This window comes from Aedes aegypti, chromosome 2 (assembly GCF_002204515.2).
Source record: "Aedes aegypti strain LVP_AGWG chromosome 2, AaegL5.0 Primary Assembly, whole genome shotgun sequence".
Lineage (NCBI taxonomy): Eukaryota > Metazoa > Arthropoda > Insecta > Diptera > Culicidae > Aedes > Aedes aegypti.
The window spans coordinates 473,862,205-473,875,597 of record NC_035108.1 but is presented as its reverse complement, the minus strand read 5'-3'; the positions used below and the strand labels follow the sequence as shown (position 1 = coordinate 473,875,597).

Here is a 13,393-nt window from a genome sequence, read left to right as displayed (position 1 = left end):
TGCAACAATGAGTGGTAACCCTTACATACATGACAGATAGTGCATATTATTTCATGGATATACAAGTAGAAGACATTCTTTCTCAGCGTTAAACTTACGTTGAAGTTTTGATTAATATATCATCATAAGTATACGGAAAATTGGGCAAATTCGAAGGGTTTCAATCATAATGTTTGAATTGAAATATCATTCAAGCATTATGATTGACTACTAAATCCTTTGAATTTGACCAATTTTCGATACACTTATGATGAGATATTAATCAAAACTTCAACGTAAGTTTAACGCTTAATGAAAATGTTTGAATTTCATATCAGGGGGCGAAGGTCTAAATAGTTCGGGAAACACAGGCTTAAAGTTATGCTGTGCGCTTACATAACCTTTTAATTCAACAATCGCGCTTGGGTTTGGGTTGTTAGTAGAATATTCTTTGCTACCTGTGCTGATTTAGATTGCTTCTATTATTTTTTGTCATAATTAAGTAGGATTTAAATCATTATGGCGTGATTTAGTTCTTAGACTTTTGTGCTCGTGATAATAAACAAAAAACTAATTTCAATAATGTGTGAGTTGTAGGACGTTTCTTTTTGAAAATCCACTTCAATACAATGCCGGATTTCGAATATCATTTAAAGTTTTTTGGTATCCCAGTACAATGAAATGAATCAATAAAAATATAACATCCGATATTTTTAAAATAAGGTGATTATGTCAAATTTGTTTATTCTAATGTTATTATGATAACTTGGAACTTGCTTTTCAAACACTTAAATGGACATTATCATCTTATTTCCACTAAAGTTTGTACACTTTGACAGATACGCATATTTCAAACACAACTATAAGGCCGTCTTCAGTGCCACATATTTCATCCTCAACTGTAAGTCCATCTTCAGTGTCGTGCACTAGACTAAATCGCAAGTTGAGTATCGTACACGACACTAAAGACAGCCTCACAGTTCAGGTCGAGATATACCAAGATACAAATTCTAGTGCTTTTGAATGGAATAATACTAAATTCGCTTTTCATTTACTAACAGTAAGTAGTTTCATTTATTCCAGTAAGTAGTTTGAAGACCTATTATCAGCAATTAGCAGTTTACATAACTTTCAATTCATGCTAATTAATAACAAGTTTAGTAGTGGTAACTAGTAACTGACACTTAAGAAGGCTACAAGTGGTAGTGGAAATAGCGTATCTGTCAAAGATAAGCAATTAGGGTGGAATTAAAAGGTACTGTTTATTTTAAATTTGTAAGAACTGTTGTCTTTGGCTACAACCCCCTCTCCTTAGTCACTTATGAAATAGAGCTTACATGGATGACTTCTTTCGGAAGGGAAGTTCATCCGTTGGTCTCGAGATGAACGATTCCAGGGTTAAAATCTCGTGGATAAAGACCGAAAAAAAGTTTTTGTAATGTTTGAATTATTATGATTAAACAACAACAGTAAATCTTACTAACGATTTGATTTAGTTTGGGTTCTTGAAGGAAAAGTTCCTTGTGTTTCCTTCTACACATAGCGAAAAATTTATTTTCAATTCAATCCTGCTTAATTTCATCTATAGTTGCATTACCTTTGTGTCATCAAATCACAACTAAAATGATTAGATGTTTAATAAGCTTCTATTGTTGCCCCACAGGATTGCAAGAAATCTAAAGAGTCGCAGAAATGAGGTTTTAATATGACAGCATAAACATACTTTATTATGTCCAATCATTATATACAAATTCTTACAATTCAATTCATATTATTTTAGGATTTCAAAACTGTCTCAAGGTCAGGCATCTTTCATTTATCACGAAACGCTGAAATTGACTATTTGTAACGTCCACCTTCATAATTTATTTTTGTTTGAGACGTAAATAATAATGACTAGCGACATAATTAGTAGAAGAAGCCTCAGCAAAGCGCATCGTAATGGATCATCCTTTCTTGTATTCTCACAACGAGTGCTGCATAATTTTCGACATTATATTTTCAAATTCGATATACATTTCACTAACACTATTAGAAAATTTCAATAACATCCATTGGAAGGCTGTGATTCCCAAATATAGTCGCACAAAAGCATAATTATCACGTTGTGATCATAATAGAGACTTTTTTTTTACTGGGTTTTAACATTATGGTCATTCACCCAACATAATAGAGACTGTAATACGATTAAAATGTAAGGGTTTCCTATCCTTGCAGTTCAAATGTTCTCGTGTTGCAGTTGTTTAAGTTTATTGTTGGGCTTACAATGTTATCATGGAACTTTTTTTATTATTAGAAAACTAGTGGGCCCGGCAAACTTCGTCTTGCACTCAAGTAGGCTATTGAAAAACGCTATGGGTCGTCCCATACAAAATGACAGTTCCGTTCACGCTCGTTTTTTCTGACTTTCCCGGTGAATATCCTGCGATTTTTATACACACAAACACGTCGGAACACTTGACGAACAAAACGGAAAAACAATCATTCAAATCGGTTGACCCGTTCGGAAGCCATTTCGTGACATACAAACACCACTCCATTTTTATTTATATAGATTACACAAGTTGTTCACCAATCAATCAGATCTTCCGCATTTTTTGCCCATTCGTCCCCAATGTTTTGCGGACTAGGGACATAATGAACACGCGGAGCAAAGTTGACAACTTATTATTCTTTTAGGATATGTACATTTTATCAAATTTGTATACACTGATTAAAATGTTAATTGTATATGAACTATTTAACGGCCTAAAGGTATTTTATTATATTATTTTTTGTTTTGATTGTCCATTGAAATTTGACTTTGACTACTTGATCCCTACTGAAAAGTAAAGAAGTGTTTTCTTGCTAGTATGTTTGGAAAAGCCTTGCATATCAGAGAGATGGACACTCATTAATATATTTAATAATAACGCAATAAGTTGAACGAAAGTGTATTCATTATGCCCCGATACCATTTAAGCAGGCATATTTTCTACCTATTTTTTATCTCGTTTTTCTGACAGTTATTATGATTCTTTCATTACGAATAGATTCAGTACGTCCAAAATATATTAAACTTAAAGACTAACTGAACCATTTAATGTCACTAGAGTTTGTGTCCTTTGATAGATAGACATATATCGACTTCAACTGTAAGGCTGACTCGACTTATAGACTTCATATAGTAGTAATTTTGGTTTTAATTGCATACAGGTATACCGCTGAACAACTAGAAGATTTATTATCACAATGAAAAGTATTGCTTTTTGATAATCTCAAAATAATCATTCGCTTAATGTGTCCATTATGTTTTTAATCTTCTTATATTTAAGTCAAAACAGAAAAATTTAACCAACATTTTGTCGTATTGTAAAATATGCGAAGATAATTAATTGTGTTTGATGTTGAAAACAAAATGATGATGATCAATAATTATGTTATGATAGTAAAAAAAAATGATCATATGAATCAGTCTCTTTCGTGAACAAGTTTTCTTTAAAAATTGAATGTTTTAATTTAAAAATTGAATGTTTTAATTTACGCCTAACATTGATAAACATTCAATGTAAAAATAAATCAGAGTTTCTTTATGACACGTTTGTACTGTATATAGGTAGGGGAAGGCGGGGTAAGCAATTTAATTCATATGTAAAAATCAAGAATCAATAAATTATTTTTCTGTTTGGCATGTCGTTTTTTGAAGCCTTAGGTATGATCAAAAAATATCACAGGTGTTGTATTTGTAAAAATTCATTTATTTCTTGAAGCTTGAAAAAGTGATGTCTTATCACAATTATTTTTAGCGACGTGGTAAAACCGCCCACCCACGGGGTAAAAGCGACCACCACGATTTTCGTACACAATTTTGCAAAATATATATCAGTTCGCTGTGATTCTAAAAAGTATAATGTTTTATGAATTCTACATTGATTAATGTGGATATTGAATCATTTTTAGGGTTAATGAATTCAAAAAACTTAGATATATATTTATCATATCCTTAAAACACCCATATTTTGGAAAAAATATGCGGATTTGGCTTGAATTTTTAACAAAATTGATTTAATTTTACTGGAATAGTAATGTACAACGTAGTTACAACTTTAAAAATGATTCAGACATTTGATTTGGTATAAATTAGGGGTGGCGGTCTTACCCCATCAACAGTGGTCGGTTTTACCCCACTTACGCAAATTTCAGAACTATGGCTTTATTTCAAAGTTAAATTTTTACGATTCAATTTTCACTTCACTAATGCACATTTCTCATTGTTGTTCAAGCATGGACGGGTAATTTGTAATGTTTTTACAAAAAAATCCTTTCCGAAATCCTTAAGTGAGTATCTGTTAAATTTAGATCAAATTCAATACCGACAAGCACAAACTTTGTTTTTGATATTTGTTATGGAAAATTTCATAAAAATATCATTCTAAATGCTTCGGAATGACAAAAATCTTGTTTTTATGCAAAGTGCTTGATAAACTTTCAAGAAAACCGCTATTTTTATGCCAAACTGAAGGTGGTCCGTCTTACCCCGGCGGGCGCTCTTACCCCGTCTTCCCCTACTGTTACACATTCAGTCACATTTAACATTTTGTGCACTGGTCTGAGGCCAGCAAATTAATAAATCAGGCAATTTTCAACAGTAATGAGTTCGTTTATTATTCGGCTGAAATTACCCTTCTTTTCATACGTTGGATCTTATGCATAAATTTGGGTGTTTTTGTCAGCTTATGGTGCAGGTACAGCACACAGCGCACATTACTCACAGTCATCGCAAATGGTAGTTAAAGTCATCAAAAGTCAACAATTGAATGCATAATTTTATCATTTTTAGCAAGGTTAATTCTCTGACATGCTGCAATAAAATTCAAAGCTTTAGCTTTTATCAGCTTATTTTACATTGTTCGTATCAAAAATGAAAACGCACGAGCTGAGTTCAGAATTAATTGCTTTACAGTACATACGACAGCAAAATATGATTGCCAGAAAATTGGGAGTCCATTTTGATTCCTTCGCATAACGATGTCCGAGACCAGAAAAGCGACCATCGATCGATGTTCGACATTCCATTTAGTTGAGTTCTCCTTTTCTCGGTTCATATTCGTTATCATCTTCTTGCCAGACGGGTTGCTCCTTTTTCTGAACGAAATCAGTGACTGCAATTACCAGTTCACTCGTAAGTTTCATCGGAAATTTGCGCTGAACGCAAAGTTTGTTGCCCAACTTAAGATCGCCTCTTCGTAGCTTCGTCCAATCAAGTTCCTGTCTCATCTTCCGTCGCTTTGCTTTCATCTCCTTATGCTTTTACAATTCTTCCTGTGTAAGAATCACACGCATTTCTTGGCATGCGAATTTATTCAAGCGGCTTTTGAATTAAGCTTATAAGTTTCACACAAACACAAGCCAAAACAGATTCAAGTGTATGTATTGATACTTGGCTTAACGTCGGTTGTGCGCTTGTCAAAGACTTCGAAAGCTGCTGTTAATTTATACACGTCATCACTTGCTAAAACCAGTTTTTGTACCAGTATGCACGTTTGCATCTCCTGTAAACTGCCGCTACCTATCTTTATATGCATAATATTAATGTAGAGTGCTCTTCGAGAGCACGGGCACCAATTTTCGAAGATATCTGTGCCATTTATTCAGACGTTGATGCGATTATGATGCTGCTATCATATCATATGAGGTTATATCGAGGTGCAACCACATCCATTAATATTTCAACTTCATTCTTTGCGTCTTTCGCTTGATTGAATTTTCATCAATAGTAGTACACTGGACAAACCTTAGCAAAAAGGTTGACGAGCTCAATACAAAATGCTTATGTATCTTCCTGTCATAAAGTTATAAACCCGATTTCAACTAAATATCTCTAAAAACGTATCTATACATATAATTGTACCTAGAAGATAGATCAGATTCATGAAGAGTCCAAGCATAGCAAGATAAACGGATTGCAGGGTCCTACAACCAGCTACACTCTTCGATCATATAGTGGTAGGCTCGACTGAGCAGTGATTTAAAACCGAGTACATGTCGAATCTGAAGAGATAAAGGTTTAAAACAGATTTAGCACGACTTCAACTTGCCTTGCAGAAAATGTGAACGAAGGCTTTGCGAGGCGAGAAAAATGCAATATAAATGTTGGAAAAGGTATTGCTAAAAATCCTTAAGCGGTGCATATATGTTTCAGCTTGGTTAAAGCGCACTTGGAAGAAGGGCGTAAATCCAAAATGGGTTTATAATAAATATTGGCACACGGGTACATTCATAACCAGTGACGTGCTCGATTGTCTTATTCTCTTGCAGTGTTCTAACATGCATGTATGTTTGGTGGCTTAATCTAGCCTAACCGGTACAGTGCTCAATAAATTGTTATATCAATTTTGATACCGTTTGCCATCATGGTACATGATTACAATAAATGATTCATTTTTTTTCTTTTTTCCTCTCATGCAGATATGAAGGAGAACAGTTGTAGCGATATAGAAAATAAAGTTCAATCGCCGTCGGTAAAATCATTCCCTAGAATGTCGGAAGAATATACCGATCAGGACAGCATCAAGCGAGACAGGCTGAATGATCGTCATCTCTCTACGAGACATCAACAACATCGCGATCGCGAGGAGATCACGCATAACGAGGATAATTTAAGTGACGAAGAGAACAATGATGACGACAGTAGTCGTGCGGGAGACAATGATGGAAACAAAAAATCCGACTATCAGGACCGAAGCACGACACCACATGGTTCATTGGATGGATCTCCGACGGCTAATGTTACTGGTCATACGGCGGCTGCAGTTGCAATTGCAGCCGCCACAGCTGCAGCGGCTGCTGCTGCTGCGAAAAGTCCTGTGACCAATACCAGCTCAGCTCTGCCGAACGAATTCAATCCTGCGGCATTTTTCCCTCCTCCTGGGCAGATGTCAATCCAAGCCTTTCAAAATGCAATTGCTCAATTCACCGCGAATGCTTTGGCGAACAATATGGATAATGATACTGTAGTGAAAAATCTGGCTATTCTACAGTCGGCACTTTTCACATTGCAACAGCAACAGTTTTTACAGTTTCAACTGATTCAACATCTTCAATCTCAGTTAGTGAAAAAACATGCCGAGAAAGATGACACGGTGAATGACTCTGGAAACTCTTCAATTTTTAGTCATAGTCATAATAATAATAACCATAGTAAGAGGAATGAGCCTCAAGACCTTCGCAAACAAGATCGAATAGAAGAAGATGAAGAAATTGAAGAAGAAGGAGTTGAAGACGCGTTTAGTAAAAGCTTTCAAATGGCTAATATAATGGCTGCTGCAGCGGCTGCAAGCACCGAGAATCGCCCATTAATTCATCCAGTCCCGGAAGAGGAGCTAAGGTAAGTCAACATAGCAAGATTTTCCAAATTTACCAGATAAATGACCTTAAATGTTTTCCATTCATTTATTGCGTTAGGAAACCGAAAGCTTCTGAATCTCTCGTTGAGAAGCGACCTATGTTAGAACATCCAATAACGTTACCCGTTTCGACGGCAGCATCTAGCATCGGACCAAACAATTCTACATCCACTCTTTCTTCTATTGCTAGAAGTGTTGGTACATCAGAAAGGGATGAGATTTTACCATATCAAGATTCGAATTTCTCTTCTTTGGCGGCTAATATAATTACTGATCATGCGCCATCAACTATGAGTGAACCAAACTCGTTGGCAATGTTGGAGAAAAAAGCCCAAGAAGTTCTTAACTCAGCCTCGCAGGGGATTCTATCCAATAATTTATTAGACGAACTGGCTTTTGCTAATGACAAATCATCTCCTAATGGGAGAAATGATGCCGCACTTTTCAAACATCGCTGTAGGTACTGCGGAAAAATATTTGGATCAGACTCATCGTTACAAATCCATATTCGATCACACACAGGAGAGAGGCCATACAAATGTAATGTTTGTGGAAGCCGATTTACCACCAAAGGAAACCTAAAAGTACATTTTCAAAGGCATTCTGATAAGTACCCGCACATACCAATGAATCCCAATCCGGTTCCCGAGCATTTGGATAAGTATTTTCCACCATTGATTCCACAAGAGGCACTGAAAGAGCAACAACAGCAGCAACAGCAATCTCAACCTCCTCCTGCACCTATTCCACCGCCAGGACCTCCAACTCAGTTCCCAAATACTTTTCAACCGAGAGGATTCTTCCCTGATTTTTATTTACCTCGACCACCTTTAGATATGTTTTCTAATCCATTGAATGAATCTTCACGAAATCCTGTGGATCTTTCACAAGTCAAAAAACCAGTGGAGCCTCCAAGAGAACCTACTCCTGAAATGAGGCTTTCACCGGAAGTGGTTATTCATGAGTCTCCGAACATTAAACAGGAACCAATGGAAGAGTCGCTAGATCTATCGGACAAGTCAACAAAGACTGTTCATCGGGAAGAAGAAAAAGACGAGATGGAGCAAGAGAAGGAAGATATTTCAATCACAAATAATAGCACTAGTGAAAAAGAGTTTCCACTAAAGTTAAAAAACAATTCTGTCGAAAACTTAGCGACAGTTCCTTCGGTTTCTCCTCCATCGAGTTCATCATCTGGTTCACTGTACCAAGATACGGTACTCGATCCGTCATTCTATTCAGCCCATATGCCTCGTCCAGATAGCAATGACAGCTCGTGGGAAAATTTCATAGAAATTTCTTCAGAAACATCGAAACTTCAAGAGCTGGTTGATAATATCGATAGCAAAACCACCGAGCCAAATCAGTGTTTGGTATGTAAAAAAGTACTTTCCTGCCGAAGTGCACTTCAAATGCATTATCGCGTTCACACTGGTGAACGGCCATTCCGATGTAAAATTTGCGGTCGATCGTTCACAACGAAGGGCAACTTGAAAACACACATGAGTGTTCACAGGATAAAACCGCCTATGAGAACATTGCACCAGTGTCCAGTATGCCATCAGAAGTTCTCCAATATATTCGTTTTGCAGCAGCATATTCGTCTGCATACTGGAGAAATGACGGATCTAACTCCCGATCAAATTAAAGCTGCAGAAATCAAAGAATATGAAGGACCTGATTTACGATTGAATCCCTTTGGTGTACGATTGAATGATTTTCCCCCAAGTAATCAAAATAAAAGGAGTTTGGAGCACTCGGACGAAGAGAACGAGCATGATGCACATGATGAAAAATCTCATAAAATACCAGCAAACGAAAAACTAAAAGTAAGGCCGGGACTTACATCTCCGGCTATTGAAAATCAGGTCGAAGATCTACGTGCAATGAATCTTCAGCGATTGTCTGTACGGTCGCTACCAAACGAGGAATTCTCTCGAGATACTGCATCTGCTAGCCCGAATTCCGCAGACGCTAAGCGTTTACGATCATCCAGCCCAATTGGTTCCGTCTCGTCAGCTATGTCCACGAGGTCACCGATGTCTACGCCACCAACTTCAGGAGGAGAACAAATTGGTGTTGGAGCGGCCGGTAGAGCGGCGGCTGCAGCGGCAGCAGCTGCTGCTTTTCCATATGGACCACCCTTCTTAGGAATGCCCCAATTTCCACCATTCATTAGTAGACCGCCATTTCTGGGGAATGTACCAATAGTGCCACCTGGTTCAAATATGCCTCCATTCGGACTGTTCGGTGAGTGCCATGTTTAGGAGTAGACTTTGCATATATTCTCAGAACATTAGATTTCTATTACAGAAAATTTGATTAATTGTAGGCGTACGTGGAAACACAACAACTTGTAATATTTGCTTTAAAACTTTCGCATGTAATTCCGCGCTTGAAATTCATTATCGAAGCCATACGAAGGAGCGCCCATTCAAATGCACAATCTGCGATCGAGGATTCTCTACAAAGGTAAAAATCTAATTGACTATTTCTTCCTCATTTCTTGGTTCCCTTCCGTTTGTGTTCACCTTTTGTTTCTAAAAACAGTTCATTTTCGTTCCAAATTTTGAACCTGATTAGTTCTGTTTTCGATTCGAAAATCAATATTTTTTCGTATGTTTTTGTAGCGGCACAAGATCCAAAAATATTTTTGAATCCCATGTTGTGTGAAAAGCAGTAGAGAGAGGTCTTTGACTGAGTGTGTTTTTTGTATGGCTCCTTAAAACCGGAAAATAAATTTTATTATTTCAATACAGCATTTAACAAAAACTGAAAACCACCCGCTTCATGTTTCACGTGGGTTGACATTTTTTTCTCATTCAGATGCAGTCCCCTTTTGTTGCGCCGTTAGGGCAAGTCGATAATAAAGGAAATAAAAAATCCGACCAAGAAAACAATTATACGATTGTATGCAATATTTTTATCGATTTGTTTTCCCAATTTTCAAAAATGCAACTTGACACGACATTTGCAGCTGAGACTTTAGAAAGAGAAATTATATGTTAATCCAGTAAATAGAAAACCTACCATTCTGTAGGTAAAACATTGAATAAATATGCTCTTGAGCTATTCATTCATTAAAATGCATCACGCTTTTTGCTTTTCTATCATAAAATGCTTATGTATTGCTTATTTGTAAATCATTTTGTTGTTAATCGTTTATTGTTTATTTGAATTGTCAACATATAACATCTTTATTAGGCATGCCATTCGTGTTTGCGTTTATATTCCATCAAAAATATTAATTCTTAGAGCTGCAAAACTATTACCTTGTTCAAAGAAAGCAATAAAGAAGTATAAATGAAAAAAAAAACTTACCTATGCATCGATTCAATGTACTAGAATGAACGGATAGAATGTGCCAAAATCGTCACATTTTAAGTATCTATTTTCATAGCCGTATGCTTTAACTCTCATTCGTTCACTAACTCAGTATGAAAGTCGGGTGAGATTCGGTTGATGATATTATAGTGTTCTAATTATAAAACTAACTTAAATGTCTTTTATTACATAATTGCCTCTCTGCTTCTTCATGCACAGCAACTAAATGTTTCTATCTCACATACACCTTCTACTGTTAACTATAGAAACTATATAACACATTCTCACACTCTCGAGACATTAGATGGGACTACTAAAAGCTGATTATGTATTTTATTGTGTTCTCTCGATTACAGGGAAATATGAAGCAGCACATGCTCACTCACAAGATCCGTGATATGTTTGGCAGCTCGGGAGGCAATTCCGGAGATGAGTCACGCACACAAACTCCACCGCAAGATCCAAATTCTAATTCCGGCGGTGGAAGTACCGGGGGAGGATCAAGCAGCACTGTCAATAATGGCATTAATCGATTTTCGCAGTCTTATTCTCCTGCTCCTATGGATATGATCGACGATTTTGCCTCGGCAGGTGGAAACAAAAGGGAACGTTCCAATTCTAGTAACTTCGAAAGTACCACGGCACATTACGTCAAACAGGAGAAGGACAACGCCATCGACGAGAATGGCTCTAATAGTTTGCACTCTAGCACATCAGAGAATCAATCGTCTAATAATAACTATCAAGAGTTCATAAACAAAGATGTGGACATCAAAAATTGGTGCCAAAAGCTAAAGGAAATGCCGGAAAATATTGCAGCAAGTTGATAATTTCACGCAAATAATAGTCCAGTACTCGACGAAAAAAAATCATGAGTAACGTGAATAAACTGAGTTTGCTGTTGTGATACAAACATGGTATGTGGAAAACTATGATGCTATGGCTTAGAGGTATTCATAGAAACTGAATTCACTGCGAAACAATTCAAAATAGGAATTTAACTTGTGAAAGGCAGTACAGGAAAAGGAACTAGTAATCAAATGTGCGATCTCAGAAACAATCCCCAACTTCGTTCTATTGATGAAGAAAACCGAATTTGTATTTTAGAAATGAAAATGTCTATTTTTGTAAAAATTGTAACATATCATCTGTTCTATATACTCCCTGGTTGAACATCAGAACTAGTGGCACGTTTTATCGCAAAATTAAAAATCAAATAATATAAAAGCCATGCAAGGACTACGCATGGCCAAAAGGTATTCGTAATGAGACAGAATTGCTAGTATCCTTGTACACTCAATGAGATAAATCGAAAATATAACAAATGCGAATGCTATGAACCAATGAAATGGATTTCTTGAATCCAAGAAAGAATAATACACAGAGACTGTAAAATCCGTGTTATGTTGACGTGATCTTAGATTCAAAGCAGAACAAGCAAAAGACCGATAGATAAGGAACAACTGAAAGTTTGTTTTTGTTTAACTAATGCCTATTTTAAAACCGAACGGAAATAGGAAAAATTGTTTTTGTATAGAAATTATATCGTAGCTATCGCCTGGGCTTAGGAGCTCTTTCAAAAGTACTGTATGTGAGTGTGTCACTGTATGTATGTACCTACAAATATAATAATATAGTAATATATTATGCTTTATGAAAGTCTAAATCAAATATCTATTTAAAGTTATACAACACACCTGAAATGATATTTGTACATGTATAGTTATCGATGAAAATACAAATCGTAGTAAATGAACGATGACAAATGGAAGTGGAATATAACATTCGGACAGACTTTAAAACTTCGATTTGACGAAGACTTGATAACAAAAAAATCAAAGCCAGGCATACCATGTTTCATTTATTTATATTTTACTGAGATATTTTTCATTGACAATAGTACAGAGACTAATAATTGTATATAGACTTGAGGTCGATCAACCTTACTTTTTAATTGTCACGAAGTAAATCGAATCATTTACAGTTTCGTTCATCTTAACATTTTGGAAAGAATACCAGAAACATAAAACTGTAATTTAACAACTTTTTGTGATAATTTATGTTATGAGAATTTATACTTAAGGTATTTATATTCTATTTTATAATACTGTTTTTATTGAAAACTATGTACAGCAGCGGAAAAGAAAACGACAAAATAATACACATCCAAGAAAAATAAAATTTGATCTGCATTTCAACGTATTTATCCGAACTGCTCCCTCATGAATATTATTTATTTACTCAAAATAATTGAATTTTGATTGTAATTGCTATCCCGACTAGAGGCTTGTAACAAAAATATTATACAATTTTATCAGAATATGATATGCATATCATAATTTGATATAATTTTGTTAGGCTCCGTTATCCAAATAACATAATAAAACAAAAATATAACATAATGTGATTTATTTCCCTTTAACCTCTCTACCGGCAGCTTATTTTTTTACCGCAAGAAAAAAATTCAAATTGCGATAACTTTTTTGTTTCTCGGTATTTTTGCACCATTTTTTCACAAGTTCTCAAAAAACTCTTCTAGTTTGAGGATCCGTGTCGATATTGATGATTGGTGATCTGGTTTGAAAGATATTCCAATGTTCCTTGGGCGACCGACATTTTCCATACAAAATGTCTTAGGCGGCCATTTTGTTTTACGTCAACTTATCGAAAAAGTAAAATGTGGGCTATACAATGCTATGTAATAA

The 13,393-nt window shown here is 35.7% G+C and overlaps 1 protein-coding gene across 3 annotated transcripts in view; it reads left to right on the top strand.

Annotated features, from left to right (window-relative positions):
• The window catches only part of LOC110677254 (homeotic protein spalt-major), a 29,760-nt gene extending 16,891 nt beyond the window's left edge, over positions 1–12,869 (top strand). The window contains exons 2-5 of one of the 3 annotated variants that reach the window (XR_002501055.1): positions 6,427–7,345; positions 7,423–9,614; positions 9,678–9,836; positions 11,045–12,869. Coding sequence is in view for 2 of the 3 variants with exons in the window: in XM_021848374.1 (XP_021704066.1) it covers positions 6,427–7,345; positions 7,423–9,614; positions 9,697–9,836; positions 11,045–11,515 (3,722 nt within the window). In the remaining variant the exon portion in view is untranslated. The remainder of the gene's footprint in view (positions 1–6,426; positions 7,346–7,422; positions 9,615–9,677; positions 9,837–11,044) is intronic. The other 2 variants (XM_021848374.1, XM_021848375.1) reach the window with 2 other exon arrangements.
• The last annotated feature ends 524 nt before the right edge of the window (positions 12,870–13,393 follow it).